The 27,124-nt window shown below is 44.8% G+C and overlaps 1 protein-coding gene across 3 annotated transcripts; it reads right to left on the bottom strand.

The window, feature by feature from the left end:
• Window positions 1-1,985: 1,985 nt before the first annotated feature.
• On the bottom strand, window positions 1,986-27,124 carry ACCS (1-aminocyclopropane-1-carboxylate synthase homolog (inactive)). 3 transcript variants are annotated; one of them, XM_055793817.1, is made up of 15 exons: window positions 27,060-27,124; window positions 14,765-15,378; window positions 13,189-13,248; window positions 10,372-10,442; window positions 9,756-9,825; window positions 8,527-8,593; window positions 7,965-8,062; window positions 7,266-7,343; window positions 6,144-6,244; window positions 5,348-5,437; window positions 4,355-4,400; window positions 4,064-4,205; window positions 3,329-3,471; window positions 2,793-2,946; window positions 1,986-2,572 (listed from the first exon to the last, which is right to left on the bottom strand). In XM_055793817.1, exons 2-15 carry the CDS (start codon window positions 15,359-15,361, stop codon window positions 2,274-2,276), a joined length of 2,016 nt encoding a protein of 671 aa, XP_055649792.1. In that variant the 5' UTR covers window positions 15,362-15,378; window positions 27,060-27,124; the 3' UTR covers window positions 1,986-2,273. The 3 variants fall into 3 exon arrangements, with proteins under 3 accessions (XP_055649792.1, XP_005241995.2, XP_055649791.1); XM_005241938.3 differs by lacking the exon at window positions 27,060-27,124 and adding an exon at window positions 16,527-17,707; XM_055793816.1 differs by lacking the exon at window positions 27,060-27,124 and adding an exon at window positions 16,704-17,707.

Raw genomic sequence — 27,124 nt, 5'->3', positions numbered from 1 at the left:
AGCCATAGGAGTGACCAGAACACCAAAAGAAAAGAAAATTAGGGGTCATTAATGGATTGAGTTTGTTACAGGAATCCCCTGAAATACCACTTCAACTAATGCTTTATAGAGTCTTACCTCATTCTTCATTTCAAAGAGCTTTCTCCCTACATCTTTGTTGCTTGGACCCTCCTTGGGATACATAAATAAGAGGGGAGCAAACCAGTAAGGTCATTTATGTTTTAGCTGTACATCTTGCCCCATTCCATTAATACCTGTCTTGTGCTATAGCTTGCTTTGTGGACACCCAAGAGCAAATGGAAAATAGATTATAATACTCAAAGAATGTACTTAAAAATATTGTACATGGACAAATACCAAACTAATAAGCAAATATGATGCTTATAACTATCTCTTGTACTCACCAATCACCTCACTAACCTTGCCTCATTGCTGGCATCTGAGAGAGTGATCAGTTACTTCTAACAGCTGCCACATGCAGCACCATCATCTCCTCAGCCACTGGTCAGATTCTCCTCGCTGTCCAGGAAATTCTTTACCATCACCTCACCAAAGTGCAGTTGCATTAATTATTTGCTACCTCTGCCTTAATAATTTGGTTTATGATATAGACATATGCTTTTATCACTCATTATGACATGCTTATCTGCCCAAAGCTGCAATGATGAAGGACAAGATCAACAGAGCCACTGTGAGCCATCAATCATGGACATCCCACCTCATAAGGTAACTGTAAAATGAAAGCCATTTTAAAGACTGTATGAAAGAATTATCTGAATTTCCTGTGAACTCTCAATACTACCCTTCTCCTAAATGATCTACAGAGAAGAAATCTAAGCAAGATGCATGTATTTCATGGGACCAAGGATTGTTTTCCTGCCTTTCCAATCTCATACTGGAGGCTTGATCAGAAGACTAGAAGACAGTTCTTCACTTGTGATCAGCAAATTCCAACTGCTTTGACAGCACAGACTTTAGTCTAAATTTTGTCTTGCACCTAACTCATTATATAAACAGATTCCATAACGCCACCAGGATGAAACTTGATGACTACTAGAACAAATGACAGGAGGAGAAAGGTGCACTTCCATGCAGTTTTCATGGGCGATTTCCTTGAACTCTGGATTAATATGTATGCATAAAAAGCAGCTTACACTCCTTTAAGAATTTTATAGTACCAGAAATTAAAGGGCTATGTATCTGTGAAAGAAGCTTTCCAACTGAAACACTTTTATCACCATCATACATGAAAAAGTGTCTCTTAAAACAGAAAAGAGGAAGGAAAGGAGACTGAAGAACACTATTTAGTCAAAAGATTACCCTGCAAATTGACAAACGTAGCTAAAAAATTGTCCTAATTACCCTGGGAATGGTAGAAGGTGCCACCTTGGAAACCTGTGGCCTTAAAGTAGGTACACCCAGCACGGTGGAAGAAGTAGCATTCTCTGCATTGTCCTGCCAATATAGCTCACTGCTAACTAGAAGGGATGGACTTCCAGGGATAGGAAGGCTGCAGAAAGCACCTATACTTTCAGTTGCCTCTCCATTCTTAACCCTTTTGTGGATGCTGTGCCAAAAGGCCAATGGATGCTGCTTATTTCTATGAATACATAAAAGAAGGATAGAAACAAAAATGGGCATTTCACCAACCAAGATACTATCTGATCTGAGGTTACACTGGAAACCAACTCAAAATGAAAAGCTTTACAGAACTCAGACTAGATGACCATGATCTTAAGAGCCTCACCCGTGCAGGTGAACCTGTGCACATGCTTATTTACCCTTAGCCAGCCAAGGCTAAGTTAGGGCTGACACCAGGTTCTATCTCCCAAAAACACCTCTTTGTGAAAGCAGTCATCTGCTATCAGTTACATCTGATTATCATTCAGGAAAAGGGAAACTTTACACATTTTGGCAATCTCAAGTCTCCATCTTCTTGGAAAGAGTGACATAAGCAGCATAAAAAATGACACCACAGGACCTTATAAGAGAGTTAAATGCATATTCATTAGAAATGAAATACAAAATACAATGATGTCGCAGGACAGGGGGCAGCAGGTGAACAAGACTCCCCCCATTCCCTACCCTCACCCCAATCCAAGGAATGCACCTATATAATACAAATTAGAGATCTCAAACAGGGGGGAGAGGAGGAGTTTTACAAAGTGATTTTCTTCCTATACATAAAATATATAATTTGCTGGAAGTCACTGCTGAGCTGTTAGGGGCAGGTCAGTCACTGTTCAGGAAGTCCCCTGAAGGCACACTGACCCCTACTGCTTCCCCACCAGTTTGCTGAATACGTCATAGATCTCTGGCTTTCCCTGTGCAAACTGTTCGGCTGTATTTTTCTGTAGCCAGTCAGATGAACGCATCTGTTGCTGCAGGAGGCCAATGAGGTCACCAAGGTTGGAGCTACTGGCACAGGTAGGTTCCTGGTGGCGGGACACAAAAATGACTTCATCTGTGCTATCTGCTTTACCGTCCTGATCTGACTGACAAGGCTGCTCCTTCTCCTCAGCCAGTATCTCCTGCTCCCGCTCTTCCAAAACCTTGCGGATCCGTTGCATACCTGCAATGGTATAAGGAGGAGAAACTCTAGTGGATTAGTTTAAGCCAGAAGTGTCCCCAAATCTATCAGATCCAGAAAAATTTGGAGGATGGAAGGAAAGGGGGAGAAAAACAGGGAAGACGAGGATAATAGTAATAGGGTTAGTTTAGGATTAAGGAGAGGAGGAAAGGGTGCTGCAGAAATTCTGGTGGGAGGAAAAAGAGAAGAAAACATTACTCACCTAACTGCAGCCGGTGGGTCTTGTCAGCAAAGATGATGCGGAACCATCCAGGTTCACTGCATTCAAAAGCTTTACCACAGGACAGGAGGACCTTGTTATCCAGAAAACGCCTCCAGAGCAGCATCTCTTCCTCAAATGTGCCTGTCCTAAGGTACTAGGAGAGTCAGCAGAAGGGCCAGAGGTTAGTAACATATAGGCTAAATCACTGAGATCCTCATGAATTTCTGATTCCCATGAGGTCTGCAAAGGCCAGGGGAGACACCTTTTACCTCTGAAGTAAGGCAGTTGTGATATAAAGGAAGAAATGGGGAGGAAAGTAGCTTGAGAGCAGTAAGATTCCTGCAAGGAGGGAAATGCACAGACAGATGAAAGGAAAAGAAGGGACAGAAATACCAGGCAGCCCTTCCCTCTGCTCATCAGACAACAGATTTGTTAAAACAAAATGCTTATCACAGTATTAAACTTTCCTCTAGATGCAGCTGCACCACGTGCCTGCCCTCATCCCAGGAGAAGCCTCCCTTCCTAAGACTACCAACCTTTCGGAAATCAATCCAGACAAAGAAGCCTGCATTGCGGTTGAGAAATGGAACCCCGAGTGTCTTCAGTTCATCTGTCACATACGTATGAGCAGCTTTTAGGCGGGCATGATTGGCCCTCAGGTACACCTGGTTGATCCAGTCTGACCAGGAGGAGAACATAAAAAAAAAAAAAGTCACGAACTGAGAAAGAATTCAGGTCTGTTCAGGTTTCCAAAAACTCACAGTGCCTTTTTGTTTCACCCTTCACCTCCTTTTTTTGTTTTCTGTTTCTTCAAATAGCAAAAAGAGGGGCAAAACCTATTTAGCAGTTTCATGTCTGTGCAGAAGAATATCTTCTTGACCTTCCTGAGAAAGTTTCCCTACGTTCATAGCTCTTAGTTGCTGTGGACTGTTAGCACTCCCTAGAAATCCAGTTCCATTTCCCTCATCCCACAAGCCTGTATTCTTTGTTTCCGCTCTGCTGGTTCTACATAACTCTGGCTATGTCTATACAAAGAGCTATCACACTTCTTCAAAGCTGCTCCTCTAATTCTGCTGATTAGGAGCTCTGCAGAAATGGTCCTTGTCTGTAGAACTGTCAGCCTTACGTTACATGGGCAGCTTCAGGGTTACAGAAGACTGTCAATTAAGCTGTACTAACAGGAGACCACTTGGGAAAGTAAGGGGAGGGGATCCCCCAGGTACTAAGACACACACAACAGCAGATGATCGTACACGGAGTTACTGATTCACCTCTGTCTCTGAGCAGCTGTGCAACCTTGTGCTGGACAGGTCCGCAAACCCCGTGGAAGTAACACAAAGAAGCCACTGCATTAGCAACATCTTGGTTCTCTGTATACAAAGTACCAAAGCGAATCCCAGAGACAGCAAAATCCTGCAGAAGACACAGAAAAACTACTTTATTACACAGGAAGACCAGGATCCTATTACTACTGCCTTGTTCTTTCCAGCACGAGGAACCTGAGGACACCAGGCCAACCCTACCAGCCAAGGCGGCACAGCACGATGGCAACCAGCACTCACCTTGCTTATTCCCCACATCACATGGGTCCGCTGTGGATCAGGCAATCTGTATGTAGAAGGATGCAGATGGGCAGTTAGTGTCATAGGTGCTGAAGCTTTTGGATCACCAGTGCAGCATTGCAGAAACAGAGAGGCAGCATTACACAATGACAGACAGTGCAGCATGGAACATCAGTCAAGTAGGGAAAATTCAAATCCAACCTAATTTTAGAACCTAGGAACTCCCTGGAACTAGTTTTAGACACAATTTTAAAGTATTTCAGATACACAGATACTTGCAAGTGCTATATCTCATGCACAGATTTCCTGCACCTATGAAGCTTGTACATATAATGCTAGAAATCAAGCCTGCGCCAATGCATTTGCCAAGAATTAAAAGTAATTTTCTTTTACATCCAAGCCCAGAAACACTGAGCTAACACTTAACCAAGTGTATTTTATTTCCTTGCAATTGAGCACAAAAATAAAGATAGCACCACTGGTGAAAACTAGAAATTTGAAAAATAAAGCCCACCATATTTTTAAAAGGTGAGATTTGAAAAGTTTTTCTCATCTCATTAAATTGATACCTAATAAAACCTGTTCTCCAGTCTGTAATAACACTATGATCTGTGACTACTATATGAAAAAACCAGAAAACAAACAGCAACAGAAAGACTTTACAGGCATCAACAGAGACATGGAAAGAGGTAATAATGTTTAGGTAGGAAGAAAAGCCCACTCTCAACAAATGAAACATCCGTTTTCAGTTTTGGGGACTGTCACAAGCAAAAACTGAAGCACACATTGAAAAGTGTGCCACAACAGAAACTACCTACCATTTTTCACTTGCTAGATTGCACTTGACAAAATGCATTTGCCATTCCGAAAATTGGCATAAGGCAGATTCAGAATTTGCTTGCTCATGACTTAACTTCCAGCCACAAGTTCACAGCACGGCATCGTGTTGAACTGTCACTGGAAGATGACCAGGGAAGTAGGAGCTGATTTTACCTGTCCATGCCTAGGACACTGTGAAACGTGGCTGATTCATCAAAAACTGACAGCATGTAGATCTCATCTACTATCACATGCAATTCATGTCTGCAAAAGGACAAAATGGAGATTACAACAGAAAGTTGCTTCTGGGTTAGAAGCAGTGATAAATTCAGGCCTGCAAAGACTTGCTTTATACAAAGAAGAGGGACGCCAAATTTTACAGAAGCATTTTTTTTCACAATTCAGGTCTATTATGTGTACATTGAAGTGATTTGAGATATATCCACCTGTCACCCACTGCAACCATATAATGAGACAAAACTTCAGTATTTTCCAATGCACTAGTGAAAATTAATTGCTGTATGTACTACCTGTCTAGAGTAAGTTGTATCATCGTCCACTGATAATCTCACAGATTCTGAATCTCAGAGAGTACCTGTGATCCATGATGAAGCTGGGAACCCATATTCATATATTTCTTTGTCTTTGCACACACAGAGAAACTGAAAGGAAAGGAACTCTGCTTCCTACCAGAGAAGCACAGCACCATAGTGTTTGCTAAGACTACCAACAAATAAAACTTGCATCCCTTGATGCAAATTACTTTGCCACTCCAGATGACTGCATGGTCCATGTTTGCTTGTCCCCAGACCTCCCCTCTCCTCTCTTAAGCCCACCACTGTGTGTGAAGAATAGACTGTTTGCCTGACTTCAAAGATAATCACAGATCAATATAGGGACAGCAAGCAGTCCACCAGATTCTGATAGCCATACCCAACTCAGGATGCCTCGGTCTTCCAAACTGACATACCTTTTAGCAAATTCCAGGTAATCCCGTAGCTCTGACAAGGAGTAGATGTCCCCAAGGGGATTTTGGGGATTCAGAAGAATTAAGGCCCTTACAGTCACACCCTATAGAACACAAATAATGCAGTATTAAAACAGCACCCACCATGGGATAAATTTTCAGTCCCTCTACTTGAGCAGCGAGTGTGACACAAGATTTCCCTCAAGCTTCCACCATGACTTTTTACCTCAAAGGTTACATTTGAATGAGAAAATTTCTAGCCACAAATTAAGATTTTTTTTTTCTTTTTGTTTTTTTACAACTATATCACTTGCAAAGTGAACTGAAGAAAACATAGAAATAATCTATGATTTTGAAAAGAGGGAGTCTGCCACAAACATTGCCATCTGGTCAAACAATTAATGAGAAAGATGCTCTCATGCATTCTCAGCATAGAAAAGAACTTTCTCTGAGCTATATCAGTAATTGGGAAGTAACAAAGTACTGAAGATTGGCCATAAATGAGGCAAGAAAGATAGGAATTTGAACTATGTGGATGTAAACTGTTCTCATTTAGAGCACACTTGACTGGAGATGTCAGGGCCAGTAATGATCTAAGATGCAGCTAAACATATATAGTGCTTAGGACAACATCCAAATGTACAGACTAACTCTTCAGAAAGGTGATACTCATCTGCATTTATCCTTCAGATTTGCACCTCTCTCCCTCCTGCAAAAATTCTCGGTGTTCTTAGTGGATTTAACCACATAGAGCAGTAAGTTCTGGAGTTACTCAGCTGGCCTTCATGAAGGAGAAGCCCTGGGTAGTCTCTACTTTTTAGTGCATGCCCAGGTGCATTTTTCTTGTGATATGAATAGGTTCCAGTGCTTTGTGAATGGTCTGGTACTCCTGGTTTATCTTTTCTGCTGGAAAAAAAAACCTGGACTGGACAGACACAACACCAGGGACTCCCCCTAAGCCTGCCCCTGAGTTTGCAAGTAGCCTAATCTCAGGTGGTCTACAAGGACAACTGGAAAGCCAGGTGCTAGAATTTGAAAATGTTTTGATCTTCAGGCCACTTCTGGAATATGCTGTCTCAAACATATTGTAGACTTAATGGTAATGTGAAGCTCAGCTAGACTCACCTCTGCCCGGGCATCCTGTAAGGCTTTTTCCAGTTTTTCCACTGTAAGCTGAAAAGGCCGAGTGCTTGTTCCAGTAATCTGGAAGACACCACAAAGATAAAAAAGGCCAAGTTATTTCAATAGAGTCTGCCTTGAGCCAATCGCCTGAGAAATGTTCCCCAAAAGAAAATAAAAATGCCACAATAACGACAAAGAAACCATCTTAACCTTTATACTACAGAGAGAAAAATTAAATAAATAATATCAAAGAAATATTCATCACAGGCTGGCCACACACACACAGAATACTCTGGTTATCCTTGAATAAATAAAACAATGCAAGATCTCCATCTGCTCTTCCACCCCGGGACCATCTTTAGTAGGACAGTATATACTTCTGTCTCCAAGGCTCAAAACGGCCATTTTTTTTCCTCTCAAGAGCCATTACTGGGAGTAAGATACAAGAAAAGGACAAGACTGGAATCCAGATTTACAGTCTTGAACAACCTTCTTACAAATTATATGCCCAGTTTTTGTATTTTATTTATATTATCTATCTATCTATCTATATATCTCCAATATATATTGGAAAAATGTCCACAGGCTGCAGCCTATCCATGTTCTGAGGACTGCTTTCAAAGGTTCCCAAAGCTCGGCACTTTCCCAATGTCAATTATTTTTTAACTACAGAGGTTGGTATTTCCTTCCCTCAGATCTTACCTTACTATCTAAATACGCGTACACCAGCTTGACATTACCATAGAGAAAGACGCTCTGGGTAATACCACCATAAAAGGGAGTAGCAATCAGAACAGCTTCTGGAACCGAGAAAACAAAACTGGTTATCAAAAGGTCACAGGCCTTGCTCTTCTAATGTACTTCAGCTAAACATGAAAGCTTTTTTACAGCTCTGCCTCATTTCAGAGGAAAACACTGTAATGTTACTGCCTTTTCCTCCACTTTATTTTTCCGTTAATTCTTTAATCTTCTGCAAGAACCTAGGTAAACATGAGCATAGCCCACATTTAGCCTAACAAACTAAAACAAGACACCATGAAAACAGTGAAGACAGACAGGACAAGACACCAAGTGTTGAGTGCATGACGTCTGCAGACCACAGACATGATGAATTTCACAGCACAATCTTGCAGAAAACAAGAACTTTGCAGCAGGCCAGAGCCAATTCCTCTACCTCACTTCTGTCAAACAATATTTAAACAGAGCAACACATTATTTCCCAGCAAAAATAAACATTAAAAAAATCTCCCAACCATCCACTTACCCCCTGGATCACAAAGGACTGTAGCTAACGCAGAAAATAAAGAGCCACAACCATTTAAAACAATCACCTACAGAAGAAAGAGAGAGGCTAGTGATAAATCTGTCCATAGAAAGACAACACTATATAATAATTTCTGACCATATCACTGAAATGTATTTTCTCCCCGGTTCTCTAGCACAGATGTTCCCAGAATTTTCCTGCTGAAATTCCACTTCTACCAGAAACAATTTAAATTCTGTTCTTTGCTTCAGAGACACTTTGTTCCGGTGCTGTCTTGATTCTAATATGCAATTTAGAAAAAAAAGTAGGCTTTAAGTAGGGAAAAAATTGGGGAGTAGTTATGAACTGCTAGAAAAGCAAACTACTTTTCATCAGCTAATACATGTTATCATCTCTCTGTGGTAACAGCAGCTCCAACCTCCTGCCAAATCTGTGCAAAAGCGGAAACCACTCTCATACAGGAGCAGGTTTGACTCCTGGCTTCTAGAAGATAGGCGCTCACAGGTCCCATGAGTTTCACTCACAGTATCACGCAGAACGTGCTGCCTTGGAAAAGCAGGAATCAGCAAACTGATCAGTAGTAACTTCAGTTGACACACAGTATGGGCTTCTGTTGAATTACTGTAGCCAAAAATGCACTGGCTGCACCAGCTCCTGCTGCCTTTAGCACTCAGCAGAGGCAGGAGTCCCTGATCTCCTCAGGCATCTGAGCCAGCCTAGCTTCCATCCCTCCCAAGGAAGCAAGTCCTGCAGAGACTCAGGTCTCGATGCCTTCCTTACAACACTGCCACAAAGTTTGAAAAGGTCTGTTTTTACAGGCTAAAACTACTCTAGGCTCAGTTACAGATTTTTGTCCTGAGGTGTGACAGTGGAACAGGATGAAATTAAACTCAACTGGAACAGTGGGCATACTTTGTCAAGGCTGAGGGATACAGGCACAGTAGGTCCCAGAGCTGAATAAGGAAATGAAAACATAAAGCCCCACCGAGAGCACTGGCATGAGGAGTTGGCACACAAAAGTAAAGCATGGAACAAACATACAGTAGACCCAAAGTGTTTTGGCTGAAGTGTGCATCAAAAGCTACTGAAATGGCTATGAATCAATCTCGTTTACATGATAAAAGGCTGTCATCTTACCAAATAATTTGTTTAAAAAACAGAAGATGAAACTGTTTGACAACAAATGGCAATACATTAGAACAGACATCAATGGAAAGTGGGTTACCCACATTTTCTGCCTTAAGAGGTGCAGGGGCCTTGCAGTAATAGGTCAAAAATCGAGCCACTTCCTCCCGTAAACTGAGAAAGACACAAAAGCAAATATTGATTCAGCTTATTCTCCAAGAGGCTGGGCTTCCCCAGGTCCACATCTTAGGAAAATAAAGCCAGGGCACAGTAGTCTGGCGAAAATAGCTAGAAAACAGAATAGCTCAGGCCCATGCCACGGACATGGCTTTTATACATGGCAGAGGCATCATGGATAATGCCTATAATGGTGCATACATTTCTGATGAGCTTCCATCGAGGCACAGAAGAGAAAGATTAAAGTCCCCAAGTGTTCACTATGTTTCAAAGAACTCTTTGGAGTTACCCAATTTGTTAATGTACACTGTGCTTTTAAAACTGTGTTTGCTTTAGTAAATTTGCATCTTCTTTCACATAAAAGGATTTTTAACTGGATGAACTTGTTGGGCAGCTAATTTACAGTTTTGCAAAGAAAAAGATGATTAAGTGACCTAGAAAAGTTTTAACTAGTGAGTGTAGCAGAAGTTGTTTGTATGAATCCATTCTGCTTATCAAATAACCAGTCAAACAGAGAAGCGTTAGAGAAAAGAGAAGACTTACAACATATGTCCCTTCCAGTCAGGATACTGAAGAAGTGGAGGCTCCATCAGATTCATATCGGTCTGTGTCAGCTGAAAGTAACAAGAAGATCCATTAATAGCACAATCACTGATATCAGAAACATGGAGGTAGACACGATCCATGTACAGGTACATACCTGCATAGACAGACACACACATACACACACAACTTCAACAGTTGTAAAACTGGATTGAGAAAGCCACTGACCATCAAAATTAATGCATCTTAGAGAAGAAAGGATCAGCAAACTGATCAGTGATAACTTCAGGTTATATGAAGCGTACAAGCTTCTGCTAAGTTACTGCAGCCAAAACTTCACTGTACAGAGATCTACAGAAAGGATGCAGAACGGGCAATACGCACAATACCCACAATACCCACAACCAAGAGATCTGCAGAAGACTCTCTCAGCAAATGAAGCAACCCAAACAGTTTCAAAGAATGTTTTGCTCAACCTCTGAGAACAACAGCTTTCAGCTGGAAAGTAAGTCCCAGCTGTGAAAGCTCAGGACTAGACTGTCAGAGAGAGATAGAAAAGATTTTGAATCACAGTCAGATACATATTTTCTTTAATAAACTTTCAGTATATTATTTTTTTAATGAATTCTAGCTTTCATTTATGTCTTAGTTCCAAGTTACCACAGTTCCTTCAGATCTATAATTCTGATAAATTTTGTAAGTACTGAAGCATTACAGGAGCTTTCAAAAGCCAGGAGAAAAATGAAATTATCTTCTTGGTAATTCTTTCCCAGGGCAGGCACTTTGTTCCTTATTAGGAGTTCATTCTGATCTCAAAGACAAGATTCACCTGGACCGCAGAGCCCTTTATAATGTTTATATTTAGATAAAAGTATGCACACTGCTTTTATCTGAATATTTTGAAGGTTGTAAATATCAGGGTTTCACATAATCCAGTTCTATGAAGTTGCAAAGGAAAGCACAGCAGTGACAAAGGCAGAGAGAAGAGGACATTTTACACAAACAAAAAGGGAATAAACAAATATTATGTACATGGTACCTTCCACATATTTAATGGCAACAAAATCTATGAGTTAATATTAAAAAAGGTGAGGGTGGGGGGACACAACAAGTAGGTGACAGTGCAAGGGAGAAGGGAAATTCAACATGCAGTGTGAAAGTTTTTGTTTGAAAAAAATAAAACCACAACATTCTGTATTGGTGTTTTAATAACTGGTGCCAAGCTCTGGAGTTTAAAAGACACTGTCCTTATCCCATGCAGAATTACAACCTGATATTATAGGATTAAAGTTCCTTTATTCAGCTGTAGATGTTCTTGAAGCCTATGTAGCACAGAATTGTGCCTCCTTAGATCTCTCTCCTAAGCTTATCTAGAGAATGCAACATAAAACATATCAGCAGACTTTGCCAAAAATGGCTATGCAATAAGAGAAGAACCCTTAAAGATAATGCATTAAGGGCTAAGGAAACCAGATGGGCCAACTGAAATGAAGGCCATCTAAGATAGCTCACACCACAAAATATTCTCTAATTTAAGGGTCAAAAGTTGACGACAGAAATCTGATAAATTACTTTATTCAGTGGAAACAGCAAGTACTGTTACAAGCAACATTGTCCCAAACAGCAAGAAATAATTTGCTTCCAACCCCAGCTGGTGCTGCATTCAATGAAGCCATACTGTAACTCCAGGCTGCGATAACTGGCAACAGTATCTCTGTTCAGCTTGTTGCCACAAGCGTAATGGCTCATCTCACTGTAGCCAACAAAGTCTTAACTCATTTTCATAGTAAGGTTAATTAAGATGCAGCTGATTACCATCTCTCTCTGCACCACTTACTGCAGGCTTGGTGTTAGTTTTAAGGGGAAAGGACAGCAAAGGAAGGAAGGTACGACCTACACAGACTAGAAGGCACCCTTTTTTGTGCAGGCAGCAGCCCTGCCTTACCTGTTCTTTTAGCTGGAAGGCGGAGTGGTGGGGTAGCATCCCCCCGAGTCAGTGGAGTGGCAAGCAGAAATAAAACAAGGAACATTTTGAGGGTGGGAATTGGTGGAATGGGAACAACCATGAACTTCAAACCACAGAGGCCGACTGTCCGACCCTGAGCCACCTTCCCTCCCCTCAGACAACTTCAGGTAGGAGAAACTGCCACCTGCCCACCTCGCAGGCTGCACCTGGGCAGTGATTTTTAATGGAAGTCCAGACACATTCCTCTACAGCACAGTCTACAGCACAGTTCTTTTGTTTTCTTTTGACCTTTTCTACTTCTGGAGTTGTGCCATGTGTTTCATGCCTCTCCTGGTGCAACTGAACAAACTAAGCAGGTAGCAGCTGGCTCAGTCTGATTTTGGAAGATTTCAAGCGCTGCCACTGTTCACTGCTGCCACGTGGGCACATTTTGGGTAAGCTGAGAACTGGGTGTCCAAATTGTTTGACTTTATAACAGACAGATGTGAAGATCCTTGAAATTAAATACAGTTCAAAACTAATTTCAAAACCTCTGTATTAAATCAAGTACTGTCAGCAGGAAAAAATAAAATGCATCTTGTTTTTGTTTGGTTTTCTGAGCCAAGTACATCCCCAAAGGGAAACTCATCACAAAGAGGAACAGAAAAACACCCTTGTTCCTATCCTCCTGGAAAAATAACATAAATAAATGTACAAACAGCTGGATTCAAAGGTGACTTGCAACAAATAAAAAATTCACAATGAAAAACTTTACCAGAGAAACCTGAGCAATGGCAATAACTCCCTGAAGTACAAGCACTGGGGAGGAACTACACAACAAATTCAGTATTTCTTTTTGGAATAGGACTTACCCGCTTAGACATCAGGTCAAAGCAGAGTTTATTCTCACTGGTGCCGAAGTTTATTATACCCTAGAAAAAGAAGTAATTTATTGTTTTATAGACACAAAAAACCACATGCCTACATCACCTTAGCTATCACTTCACTAACTTGCCTCCAAAAAGCTTACCAGGGAAAAGTCAAAACAGTTCACATTAATTTCACCATATGTAACTCAAGACACATATATATATGTGTGCGTGTTTACGTATGTAACCCAGGCACTCAGCTTCTTAGTCAATAAACTGCCTGTAAATGAATATGTACTAACAGTTTGTACTTCTTTACAGAATATGTTCAGCTTAATCTTGAATTCACTCACTGGTATATATCTAACTACAAAAGAAACCCTAAAACAATTCTGAGAAAACTGAGGTTTACCCTTCTGCAGCAGTTTTAAACAATGTTTTGGATACATTTCTTTATCTAAAAGCATTTATCAGTCATTACCATTCCACTCCACTGATTTGCTCAGAAACCACATAAACATGTAGTCGTAATTGGTTACAACACTAAATTTTCCCCACTGAAGAGACAACTCAAAAGTTCCAGGTTTAGGATTTGGCCCTGTTTATTTAGTACTACATTAGATCTTGAAGAGTTCAAATCTACCAACATATTTTCATAATTGGAAAAGACTGGGTAAATAAATTTTGAAAAATGCAAAAATAAATCTAAGCAACTTCACGTTTACGATGTTACTAAAGTACAAGTCCAATTTTAGGTATTTGTTTAAAAAGCCACTGTCTATATCGACAGAAGTTGGTAGAAGAGGCAGTTTTCACCTCGTAACGCACCCTGAATCAAAAACTTCCTTGTGTTTTTCTATCTTAAAAACCTAGTTTTTAAGATACACACCCAACACGGCATGACTGAAGTCAGGGCTAATAATAAAACATTTTAAAAGTTTCAAGTAATTCAGTACTTGAATGTGAGATCTATTTCAAAGTAATTCACATATAAATCATTCTTTATATTTACTATGCTTGTTACTCTGTAATGATTTGCCATGAAATATTAACACTCTGCCTTTGTGCCACAAGGGGGTGTGATGAGCTGCTTATAACTGAGCAGCCGAGCTCAAACAGGCAGAAAAAGGGCTGTTAGTTAAAAATAATAATAAAAAAAAAGTCTACTACTTAGTTGTTGTATCTCCTGCACCCATCATTGCAATAAACAGATATAATCAGATAATCCGAGATGCTCTTCAGTGGGCAACAGAGGTGATTAGGTGAAAGGAAGAACAGGAGCTCTGTTTGCTCCTGCAGATTTCTTACATCTTTCAAGGTCTCCTACTGCTATTATTTCCCCTAATATTCTATTAATAGGGAAATCAGAAGTGCAAACCTGAGCTGAACAGAGCACTCATCTTTCTATACAGATGATCTGAAAAGCTACTTTTTATTTCTCTTCCTCAAACACCTTGACTTGCCATGTATTAGTGAGATCAAAAAAACCTCACACTTTTAGAGGTTTGCTGACACATAGGCCAAGAAAGTTTTTTCCCAGCAAGATAAGCCAGGAAAACGCTCCAAGGTTCACACTCACATTGGGGTTCTTGTCTTCATCATACTTGTCAGCATGATAAGCTTTGTACCCTTCCTCAGTGGAGCCACGAAAAATGTTGGCAATGTTGCCACGAGCAGAGAGGTAGGGGCTTCTCTGGAAGTCGCTGGCGTTACAGAAGCCATGCATGTCAACCCTCCTGTCGGTAAGCGAGCGAGATCTCATCTCTTGCAGGTCGCCCCCTCCTCCTCCCATTCCTGCAATTTCGGACAGTGCCTGGCTGAAGTCCAAGCCCCGAGGCATCACAACAGAGGAGGACGAGCCGCTATGGCTCTGCTTTAGGATGCTGAGCATCTGAGCAAAGACATTGAACATGCGAAATTCATGCTCCCGCTCCAGTTCAAACCGGCGCTGCTCCAGTTGCATCCGACGCTCCTCCACATCCAAATCTCGCTGAAACCGGCGTTCTTCCATCTGCAAAAAGCGCTCTTCCATGGCCCGCTGAGATGTCAGGGTCTTCAGCAAGAGATCATCGAGCGGGTCCTTCACACGCTGGCCTTTCCGCTTTTTTCTCAGCCGATGCAAGGCAGAGAAGCCAGGCCGGGGAACCACGTTCTGGATCCGTGATGAGTTTGCCATGCTGGGCTCACTGAAACCTGTGAATATGTAAAAGCAAGGAAGAAAAATTAAGCATGCAGAAAGTAAAGCAGCATGGACATGCTTTGCTGACTTCCCCTGCTCTTCCTGGGAAACATCCTTCGATCTACTGTAGGGTTTTACAGGAAAACTGAAGCAAAACCTGTCAGGTACATCTTGAAGTTTGCGAGGTTTTTTTGAAGTTTGTTTTTAACTTCACAGATTGGACACCCTATTATGCTGCCAGCTCCAGCCCTGTACCCAGCTTCTGAATAAACCTGAATGATTGTCAGTTCCCTCCACTGGACTATGCAACCACCACAGCAAAGAGGACATAGCATTTCTTCCTAATCTCAGACATTAACCTCACACTGGTTAGTTATCGTCTCTCTTCTTCCCCATCACGCCGTGCTCTTCCATCAGCCCATCCTAGACTGGTCTGAAACTGCTGGAATTTTGAGACCGTACCCTTCCTAGCAGCCAAGCAATGGCCAACTTCTTTCAGTGCCGGTGTCTCATCTCCTGTGAACAGATACGCTGTTTCTGCAAATGACTTTCAAACACATCTTCTTCCCAAGACCTAACAACTAGCTTAGAAAGCCAGGCAATGTTATTCCCAAGTATTCTTCGATGTTGAGTGTCCTAAAATATTTTCCAGATCTAATCTTTTAAAAGAAGGCAAGGAAAGTTTCACCTGCAGGTTTATAGTGTAGCCATGGCAGAAGAGGGTCTCCTGATACAATTCAGCATGAGGACCGCAGACAGCCCTGGTGATATTCAAATGACAGCAAAAAGCATGCAATTTTTCCTTTTTTTTTTTCCGGTAAGGTAAGTACTGTCAGCATTATATGTGGAAATCTAGCACGAATGCCTATCCCGTCTTATGGCAGATACGCCAGTCCTTTGGATTTCGTACATGCTATTTAGCCTAGCACATCAATTTTAGATTTTGTTTCCCTGCAAGCGAGATACGTTTCGGGAATGGCCAGGCAGCTATGAACGCAGATACCAGCCTTCTACTTTAAAGCTTTTTGGGACGTGGAAAAATAAGGATCCCAACGTCAGTGCGAAAACCAGGTGTCTATCTCTGCACCAGAAAAAAAATAAATCTCTCTTTCTGGGAAACCAGGCAGAAACCTTATGCTGGAATGTAAAAGGCTATCCCTACCTGAAGGTGAAACACTGGTTTCAATGGGAATCTCCACCCTGGAGATGGGAGAGTCGTTCTGGGCCCTCTCCAAGAAGGCTCTCTCCATCTCATGTTCTTCAGGGGAGCCCTGCTGGTAAGACATGGATGGTGGGGGCTCTGGGGTCAAGCAGTGCTCATCAGAGTTCACCTCCTCACATTTGATTTCCATCAGTTCAGGGTGCTGGGAGTGTCCAAAGGGCAGGGCCGAGGAGGCGAACTGGTGATGGTAGCTCTCCACCATGCTGCCCTGCAGCACCTGCTGAGCCATCATGCTGCCGCTGAGGGAGCCGTAGGCCAAGGCGGGCCGGCTGGTCAGCACCCGGTCCATCACCTCGTAGAACTTCCACGTCCGGCCACCCCGCGGGGCCTTGCTGTTGTCCTTGATGCGCCGGTACTCCAGCTTCATCTTCTTGATCTTCTCCCGGCACTGGTCGCCCGTCCGGTGGATGCCCTTCTCCCGCAGCACCTCGGCGATGCGGTTGAACACGTGCTGGTTGCGCAAGCAGCTCTCCAGCTCCACCTGCACCGACTCGTCGGCCCAGAGCTGCAGCAGCTCCACCACCTCGGGGTCCGACCAGTTACTGCCGCGCTCGTACTTCTTCCCCCGAAAATCCATCGCTCCCCGGCCGCGGGGCGGCGGGGCGGGCCGGAGCGGGATGCCAGCGGGCCGGGGGCTCGGCCCCCGCGCGGCCCACCCCCCCCGGGCCGAGCCCCGCCGGGCCAGCGGCGGGAAGGGGCGCCGAGGGGGGCCGGGGGCGCCGGGGAGGGGCAGGCGGCGGCGGCGGCACCGCGGGGGCGCGCTGCGCCGGGGGTCCCGCTTACCGCCGGCCCCGGCCCGGCCCCGCCCGAGCGGCGCACCTGCCCCGGCCCCCGCCCCGCCCCCGCCCGGGGGGCCGGGCCCCCCGCCGGGAGGGGGCTCTCGCACCTTGGCCCTCGAGGGCGCCCGGGCGGCCCTGCCTCCCCCCAGCCCCTAGCGGGCTGTACGGCCGCCGGCACGGCTCGGCGCGGCTCGGCACGGCTCGGCGCGGCTTAGCCCATCCGCTGGAGCCGGGCGGAGCGAGCTAGCGCGGAGCCGAGCCGGCATGTTCACATCCGGGGTGACGCACATGCGCGCAGCCTTATTCCGGGATAACTTTAGTCCGTGCCAGGCGCTCCCCGCGCTGCCGGGGCCGCGCTGGCTCCGCGCGGCGCCCGCCCCGCCCCGCCCCGGCGACACGGCAGCGCGGCACCGCCCCGCGCCGCCCGGGGGAGGCGCCCGGCCGCGCCGGCACCGCTGGCCCGCCCGGCACTGCCAGGCACGGCTCGGCACGGCCTCGCCCGCGGCCCCCCCGGGCCTGGCCCAGGGCCAGGCGGGGCCCCCGGGAGCTGTGCTGGCGGGGCAGCGCCGCCCCCTGCGCCCGGGGCGGCCGGGGAAGAGGCAGAGCCCTGCCGCGCTGCCCCGCGAGGCTGCTGCCCCGGCCCGGTGCACTGGCGGGGCCGCGGGCCCGGCCTGGCCGGAGCTGCGGGGTGTGCGGTATCAGCCGGTGTCGGCGGCTGCCTCCGGCAGCCCCCCCGGGTCACTGGGGCAGGCTTGGCGGCGGGTCCCTGCACACCAGCGAGGGGCTTGTGTGTCCCGTTTCATTGAATCAGAACGGCCTGGGTCGGCAGGGACCTTAAAGAGCATCTAGTTCCAGGCCCCCAGCCACGGGCAGGGACACCTGCCACTAGACCAGGGTGTTCACAGCCCCGTCCAGCCTGGCCTTGAACACCGCCAGGGATGGGGCAGCCACAGCTGCTCTGGGCAACCTGTGCCAGTGCCCCAGCACCCTCACAGTAAAATTTGGCTGTCTTCCCTCCTACACCCAGAGAGTTTAGCAAGCAGCGGGTACGAAGGGGCCAGATACTGTATCAGTTCACTCCTCTACTTACCACTCCCTATCATGGTTCAGATCCTTCCAAGTACACCCCATCCTCTGCTACATCCCTGAATGGGGTGGCGGACTAGAGAGTAAATACAGGATTTCTTACTTTCCTTCTACGTGACCAAGTCAAATTCCCTACAGGGATCTCTATTCGCAGAACTCGAGTCTTCTCGGAGTTGTCCTGCTGCATCAGCCGCGAAGGTGGCCTCAAACCGCACTGCAGGGCAGTGCGTGCTGTGCTGTGGCCCATCCGCTTGAGAATTTCAGTCTGGACCGGAGCCTGGCAGGATAAGGACTGAGCCCTAAGGCAGGGGGTGTGAACAAAACCCAGTAATTTATGAGAAAAACAGAAAAAAACCACAGCATGCCGGTATCCTGTATCACGGTTCTCCCAGCTAGCGTACGGGCTGTGAAGCACACGCTAGGTTTGCGATTCTCCTTTTAGATCAAAAGCTCTTCTTCATCATAGCACTGTGGGGGCTTTTATCCAACTCTTAGTAACTTCCCTCTGGATTTTCATAAATCATTCACGGCCTCTATGATTCCATTTCTCAGTCTGTGATATGGAAATAGAAATCTTGATCTTCATTATACTTTGTGAAATACTTTGAATACTGTCAAGGGAGGGGGGTGGGCGGGCAGGGACAAGACAAGACTTAGCTTTAAAAATGATACTACCTTTCCTAATAACTTATCAGATAGTTGGATTTTTTCCTCTGTGGTCTGCTTAACTAGAGTTTGTACTTCCATACCCTCATAAGAAAGTTGTGCTTTTACTTTCTTAGGGTTTTTCATGGGAACGGTGCGCTCTGTTTTACAAATACAGATTTAATTATATAAGGACATTCAGACTGACTGGGAGTGGAGTACCCAAAGACCAGGCAACAATGAATAGAGCCATTGATGACAGAAGTTTAATAGTAAATATAAATAGATTAAAGGCAGCACGGCATAGTCTTTTTAAAAAGCTTTTCAAAGAAGCCTGAGAGCCGGGCTGCAGCCTGTTATACCTGAGGGGCCATAACTTAGCCAGGCAGCAGCAGAGAATTCTCAAAAGTAACTCAACATATGCCCTGGCTTGGGGAAGAGCTACTCTTTCAAAATACAAGCATTAACAGGGATGGAACCTAGATTCATTATATAAAATAATAATAATAATAATAATAATAATAATAATAATAAATCTTGAACTGCTGTTCATGGTTCAGTTGTTTCTACCTTTTTGTGCCACATCAAGTGGAAAGTTGATTTTTTAAATGAAATTAAGAGCTTGCCTTGCAATCATGTCAGGCATGCATGGCACAGAACAAGCATATCACATGCAGTTATATTGCTGAGATAATTGTTTGAGCTGCTTTTCCAATTCAGATGGAAAAGAAGGAAAATAGGGGCTGTGTTCCCAAAGTGCAAGAAGTGATGGTGTTGAAATGTGCACAGTGCAAGTCGCTGAGAACTGCAAAACCTAAAAGGAAGACTTTGTTTTCTGAAGTGGTTTGTACACCCATTTCAGTGACATAAGTGTAGGTGCCGCCTAATCTGATGGATCTAAGACAGGCCAGTTCTTTTAACACTCATTTGACAAAAGCTCCTCTCTACCTTTCCTTTTCATGAAGCATGCTCAGGAATGCAAACCGAATGCTGTCGCAGAGTACCTTCCTTATTCTCCGAGAATTTCATGCCTTAGTTTCATCTTGGCAGATGACAGCCGAGTGCTGCAGTTAACAGGGCATTCCTTCCCTGAAGAAACCATGTATCACAATTCCCTTTCTAACAAGCCGTGACATGTGATCCTGAAAATATTTGCTTTAAAAATGGTGTTAAGCTTCATTATTTTATTAATACTGTATAATAATCTAGGTCTCTAAGTCATTGATGTAACTAGTTGATGACAGCTAAATATTAGACAACAGTGTTTGCCCTGGACATTTCAGGCCATCAGAGCAGGGGACTGTGCTCTCCAGCCAGTGCCCATAAGCAATGATATTCAGAATAAATTTTCATTAAATTTGGAGTCCAGCTCAACATCATGGTCCCAGATGGCACTGAATTGAAAGCCCTGGAAGCTGAAATTTGTGTCTACAGCACATTTGCAGGCTGAGCGGAAGGAGTCCATTGAATATCAGGCCTTCAGCCGGGCAACATGACAACTATCATGGTGGGTTTGGTAGGAAGAACTTTCACAAAAGCAAACGGAGGCCTTGCGACTCAATTAAATGTCAGATGGTAACAATAAATTCTTTTGTTCTAACTACAGCAGCTTTGGTTTTAATAATAATTTTTTTTAAAGGGCTTAAAATTAGAGAGGCCTTCATGCTGCAAAGAGGGTGGCTGATAAGGGGTCAGCATCTCCACAACCAGCCTGCTCTGGGCCCCCCTCCCAAGGAACCGGCACCCCCAGCGGAGCGGCACGCCGCAGCCCCGCTGCCGACACCCCCGAGGGAAGCTTTGCCAAGGAAACCTCTCTGGCCTTTTGCCTGGCACCCGCCTCGCCCGTGTGGGCGGAGAGGCGGCGGGACCGGGGTCCCCGGCAGCCCCCCGCCCGCCGGCGCCGATGGGAGGCAGGTCCCTGCAGAGGGTGCTCCAGCCCCGGCCACCGCCGTCCCGCCGGCGCAGGCTGCGCGGCGCCGCCACCGGCTCCGGTGTGGAAACCCACGGGCGGGCAGGGGCACGGGCGGGCCGGGAACGCACCGGCGAGGCATCTAAGCGGGGGTGGGCTGCCCGGCAGGCCCGTGTTCCAGAAGGCCCGTACGTGGCTCCCCGCTGAGGACGGCGCCCCCCGGGCCGCGCCTGCTGCCTTCAGGCCCAGCAGCGCCGTGACCGAGCCCGCAGCCACCAGCCGCCTGTTTCCTACCGCTGGGAGCGAGGTGAGTTGGGCGGCCTCGGATCTAGTCCCCAAGAGGTGACACGGGTGACAATTCTTTGTAATAATCGCAGCTTGGAAATTAAAGTCCAAAATGACCATTGAGACAAAGACACTCTTATATCTCTCTAGCTTAGTAGATAGTATAAATAAGAGATGTTGACATGTTACTGGATAAACCACAAGAAAATGAAACTCTCTTAATTCTGTTAGTTTCTTTGGATCTGGGCTGATGCCCTGGCCAGAGGTGGTGTGGAAGACCATCCCCAGGCACTGTTCTGCACCTCATTCCCCGGATCGCCCAGGGGCACTGAGCAGCTGAAGCCAGCAAGCAGCATTTGTTTTTACGTTCTTCAAAACCTGACCATTGTAGTGAAGGGCTGGAAAACACCCTTTCTGCTTCACAGAGTTACTGATATATGAATCTTATTAGTAATATTGATTATCCACTCAATTGTCCTGCAAAAACTCTCAGCCCAGCCCCTGAACACCACAAAATGACAACCGAAATAAAACACCCGAATCAAAACTAAGGCAGGATCTTGTATGCACCAGCATCTTCCTTCCTAACTCACTACTGATTCGTCCACCTCTGTTTCTTTGGAGATGAGTTTACATCTCACAAGACCCAACAACCATTACAGATGCTCTTACTTAGGTTTCTTCCAGCATTGGCAGGCAGAGGGGGATACAGCTCGCCCTGTTAAATTAGGACATCATTTTAACAAGCATCTTTAGCACATGGACATGAGAGAAGAGAAGCAAAAGTGTCTGAGGGACTCATGCTCCCAACGCATGCCCAAAGGGTTATTTAAGGTACTTTACAGTAAAGTCCACAGAGTACAGTAGGACAGTCTTCAGAAAGCTTTTTGTAAACCAGATCTGAACAAAGAAAACTGCCCAAGACAAGAAGAGTTTTGTTATTAAGCACCTAGATTTTCTGGGACTGACTTCTTGGGGGTTTTTAAGTATCAGTTTTGTAACTGATTAAACAGCACATTGCCTTTTCTGTGAAAGTCTGGGCAGACCCACAAGGCATGGCCCATTGTGGGCAGAGGGAGCTATTGGGAGTGTCGAGTGTTTTCCACTCTCACGGTCAGTGTAACATCCACACAAACAACTGAGAAATTGTTTTTCCTACTTTGTGCAAATTACTTTGCTAAGAGCCAGGCCTGCTTACTCACCTCATACAACTAGTTAATGGTATTCCCTGGAGTAGGAAGTGGTGACTGGGTTGGGGGTGTTTTAAGTACTGGCTAACTCTGTGACTAATAACAAGCAGAGATAAAGTGAATCTGAGTGTCTAAGTTTGTATGTCAGAAGGATTCAGGAAGGGGAATGGATCCAGATTCCTATGGCCAAGCCTACTTCTGCAATTTCATGCCTGGACAGGACTAAAATGAAGAGAGACTGATTCTCTTTTCCAAAGATACCTAAATTCCTGTAGATGCAGTTGCCATAATACTCAGTCACAACTCACAGAAATTGTAAGTGTCCATGCTACAGGTGAAACGGTGACAAATTTCAGAGCAGGCACGAATTGCAGTTCTGCTAAACTGATGAGCACACCACAATTAGCTAGGGAGTGACAGGGTCTGTGTTTTCTTCTTCAGGGTGAAGTAACAGTGGCTGATGCCCCAGGCAAGAAGTCAAACCCAATGTGTCTATTAGGGCAAATAAATTTAACTGTCCACATGACACTGACACTTGTCATACCATGTGTAGAGAAAGTTCTTGCAGTGCTTCACATCCTGTGCGTCCTTCTGTTAAGGTTTGCCAGGCACCTCATGGCCAAGGCAAGCAAAGGCACTCATCACTTGCAGATTCACACGTACATTTAATTTCCTTGCAGGGCTGGTTGAAACCTTCCCTTACTAAGCACAGAGATGTTGCATTGCCCTAGAGAAAGAATCCTTGAGAGGCTTCACCATGAAGGACACACAGTGTGGCAACTTCTTCATGGTCACTGATGCTGGAAGAGGACTGCAGGGAAAAAATACATTGAAGAGAGTAGAGGAGAAGGAGGGGTACTGGCTTTGGCTGGAAAATGAGCACTCAGGGTTGCTTCCCTCTTGACATGCTGTTTATATTAGCCAGTCATGCATTTTTGTCTGGTTTCTTTCTTGTTTGGCCATTGCTGGCTCTGGTCTGTGCTCCGAGTTCTTTGCAAGGAGACATGCAAATGTTTTCTCCCTCTCTGCTGCCAGAAAACCATGCAGGTCATTTCAGAACCCACAGACACCAAGCCAAGAATGCCTCAGCCCCTTTTGTGGCCTCCAAACTCACATCTGCAGATCACAAAAATCTCAGCTTGATAAGATAAAGTTACTGTTTTTAATCACAGAAAGTTATTGGTTTTGATGGTATTATCCTTTATCCTGAAAGAGACATTAAGACAGTAACTAATATGCTCAGGAACACAGCAATAACCTGCAGGGAGATATGTGTTGCTATATTGCTCGACAAAATCAGGACACGCTAACACACTGAGGTAAATACAAGAGATAAAATTCCCCAACTAATGACAACAAAATCAGGTATCAAACCATTTCCCTCTCTGTGGCTGGCTGGATGGTGCCCTTCAATTGCCATAAGGTTTTTTGTTCCTTTAGTTTTAAGACAGATGTATTCAGGATCTCTCACATTTGCCTTAAAAGAGAAAAGCCAAAAGCAAGGGAAAGAGCAGGCCAGCTGCCCTTATCTGATGCTAAAGATAGACACACAGACCTTCCATGTTTGGTTGGATACAGAAAACAGCCAGGATTAAATTTCTAGATAAAATCATGGGTGAGAATTCTTTTGTATTTTCATGTATAATAATAAGGAGTTCACACCGCTTCTGCCTGAAATAACTACATGATCTGAAACTGGGATCTTGTTTCCTGTATCACGACTAAAAGCCAAGCAGGATACTTCTAACACGCTCCCAGCAAGACCTGTTTATTCACACCGAGTCTTTTGTAACCAGGGACAAGAGTCAGCGTAGTTTTTTGCAATTATAGAAGAAATTAAGTATTTATATACAGTGGGGAATCATGTACATGAAGACGACTTTCCCACAGAGCTGTAACACTGGCCTGCAGCACCCACTGCTGCGGGTGTCCTTGATTTTTATAGCGCTCTGCCAGTGCAACTCAAGCCTAACATGCCGGAGCCCTGCAGCTATTCTGCTCTGGCCTCACTGCACTGACAGCAGATCATCGTCCTCATCCTGACCTTCTTTTCTGCTCTGCCAGGCCTGAGAATAATAAATGATGCTAACATTTACTGGTAGCCTTGTGTTTGAGGCCGAGGCCACAAAACTCACATCACTGCTTGGCTGTGTACCCATCCAGCTCAGCTGCACCCAGCTTCTGCTTTCCTGAACCAAGTATAATATCCAAAAGGGAACAGTCCCTTCACATACCATATTGTCAGTGCTGTCTATCTTTTCCTTTTTTTTTTTTTTTTTCTTTTAAGCTTTGCTTTGCAGTCAGTTCATGAGAGCTGGAGACCTTTCTGTTCTCCTTCCCTCATTCTCCCCATCTTGTGAAGATCTTCAGTGATGTTGCCCTTAAGTCAATAATTGCTCCCAGCAGCATTGATTGTCCTTGTGTAACTACCAGGACACTCAGGAAATAACCTGAGACTCTGTGGGACAACGTCAGTCCTGCTGAACAGGGTATCACCAGCTGCCTGAGCTGTACAACTCTTTGGTGCCTCATCCAACTATGCTATGTTTATCTGTACTCAATGTGGCTCAGAGAAGAAAATCCAATTTTTAAATACTATTTTAATGCAAACTTCCTGAGAACAGAGTGGGGAAAGCATTGCTGGCTGGCTGTGCAAGGGAGTAAACGACAGGGAGGTTTTTGAGCTGCCTGAAATAAATTTTGAAGTAAGGCTAGCAGCAATTTTACACTAACATCTAAATTCAAACAACCCCATTGGATTGATTGCTGCCTGGAAAGGAGACAACCACAAGTTAGAACAGCACAAGGATCTGGTACCTTTAAGTAGATATTTGTCAATGCTGCTAAGAGTCTATCTTCCCTTCAGAGAAGTATATGGATGAAAAAGAAGTGGTCAGGGAAAGAAACATGGAAGTAGTCGGGATGGAAGTCAGTTCTCCCAAGAATGAAAATCCTTCCAATTTCCCACATGGACTCAGAACCAGAACCTGAAATCCCTTTAAAGCTGGTGGCCCCCAGACACTGAAGTTGAAGCTGGGGAGATGATCCTCCTCCTCACAGTTGTACAACCTGCCATTAGCACTTGGAGAGTAAAATAAGGCAGAAACGGTCAAAAAAGGTGTGCAGGTGCTGCCACTAGCTTTGTTTCTACCATGGCTGCCTGGCACATCTTTTCTTCTCATTGAGCGATTTCTCTTGTCCCTGCTGCCTGTCTGGCATGGACTCCATTGCACCTGTGCAGCCATTAATGGCAGGGCTGACCGGGGAGAGACCTTGCGGTCTCCTCACTGCTCCCTCCCTGTTCGTTGCAAAGCTGTGAGCGCTGCTCAGCAGATAGGCTTTTCCATGGGGCTGTGCACCCATATGCCACGAGTTTCACCTAGGGTGTATGTCCATAGCTGGCTTTCAAGTATCATGTGAAGGAGTATGGAAAACCTTACCCAAGTCAGAACATAGGACATCTCTCTTTTTCTTCCCTGGTTGGTTGCTCTGTCAGAAAAAAAGAGAGGCCAGACTGCTCTGATAGGATTTCTTCTTGGCAGGCCTGCATGCTGCCACTTATCGCCTTGTTATCTTCTATATGCTTATGTGTGGTTCATTTGTTTCATTTTTTCCAGGAATTGGAACTGGGGTGACTAGTACCCAGTTCTTTTCACCTCTTCCCCTCCTTTCTTCAAAGACTATTTCCTACATTTTTGGATTTCATCCATTTCTAATGAGATCTCAGAAATAATTCCTAACACTTCTGCAGCTGTCTCAGCTAGTTTCCTCAATGCCAGACTTCATCAAGCAAACTTAACATGTATCTAAGCAGTGCCTGAGCAATCCTAGGATTGTGCCGTGTGCCGAGCAATGCTACACAAAGCCAGCTCCAATCTGTCAGGGGTCCGTTGCCTCCAACACTGGTCCTGAGCCAACCCAGTCTTCAAAGCAGAACAACCACATCCACGCAATGCCGGGTCTGACATCATTATGTCTGCCATACTCCACTGTTTCTTCTCACTCCCTGCATTACAGTGGTGCAGACCCATCCAGAAGGACTGCCACAAAGCTAATTAGTTCTGCTGGTCCTGAAATTGTTGGGTCCAACCTGCAGTTCCTCCATCCAGCTATTCTCCCCTGCCAGCCAAATAATGGTGAGCCGACTAACAGTCATCTCGCTGTGCTGGTCCAGTTCCGAAAAAGTTGACAGAGGAAAAAAAAAATACTTTAAAAAATATAGCTGTTAGTCATCTCAATCTTGTTTTCTACTGTAGAACAAGCAGATGCCTCCACATGTGTTGATGTCTGTAACCTTACAACACAGTCATACAGTTTGCTCCTACCTTACATTTGAGAGAGGCACAGGGCAATTCAGTGATTTGTCACTCATCACAATAAAAATGTGCAGAGAAGTACCAACAAGAGATGCTGTCTGTCTTCTCTGAGTTTAAGATGACAGCAGCCTCATCACCTATCAGAACTGGGATACCCCAGGAATGAACTATATGCACTGTCTAAAGCAAACAAAAATGTTTCCCCATACCTTACAACTGAAGCAAAACATAGTTGGAGTGAGATACTAATATTTTGCTCTTACCTGTGGACTTTGCTAGCAGAAATAGAAATGGGCTGGCAGACAGTCCGTCAGATTTTGCCTTATGA

The sequence above is a fragment of the Falco peregrinus genome, chromosome 1 (genome assembly GCF_023634155.1).
Source record: "Falco peregrinus isolate bFalPer1 chromosome 1, bFalPer1.pri, whole genome shotgun sequence".
Taxonomy (NCBI): Eukaryota; Metazoa; Chordata; class Aves; order Falconiformes; family Falconidae; genus Falco; species Falco peregrinus.
The sequence above is the reverse complement of the archived record's forward strand: the minus strand, read 5'-3'. Positions and strand labels throughout refer to the sequence as shown.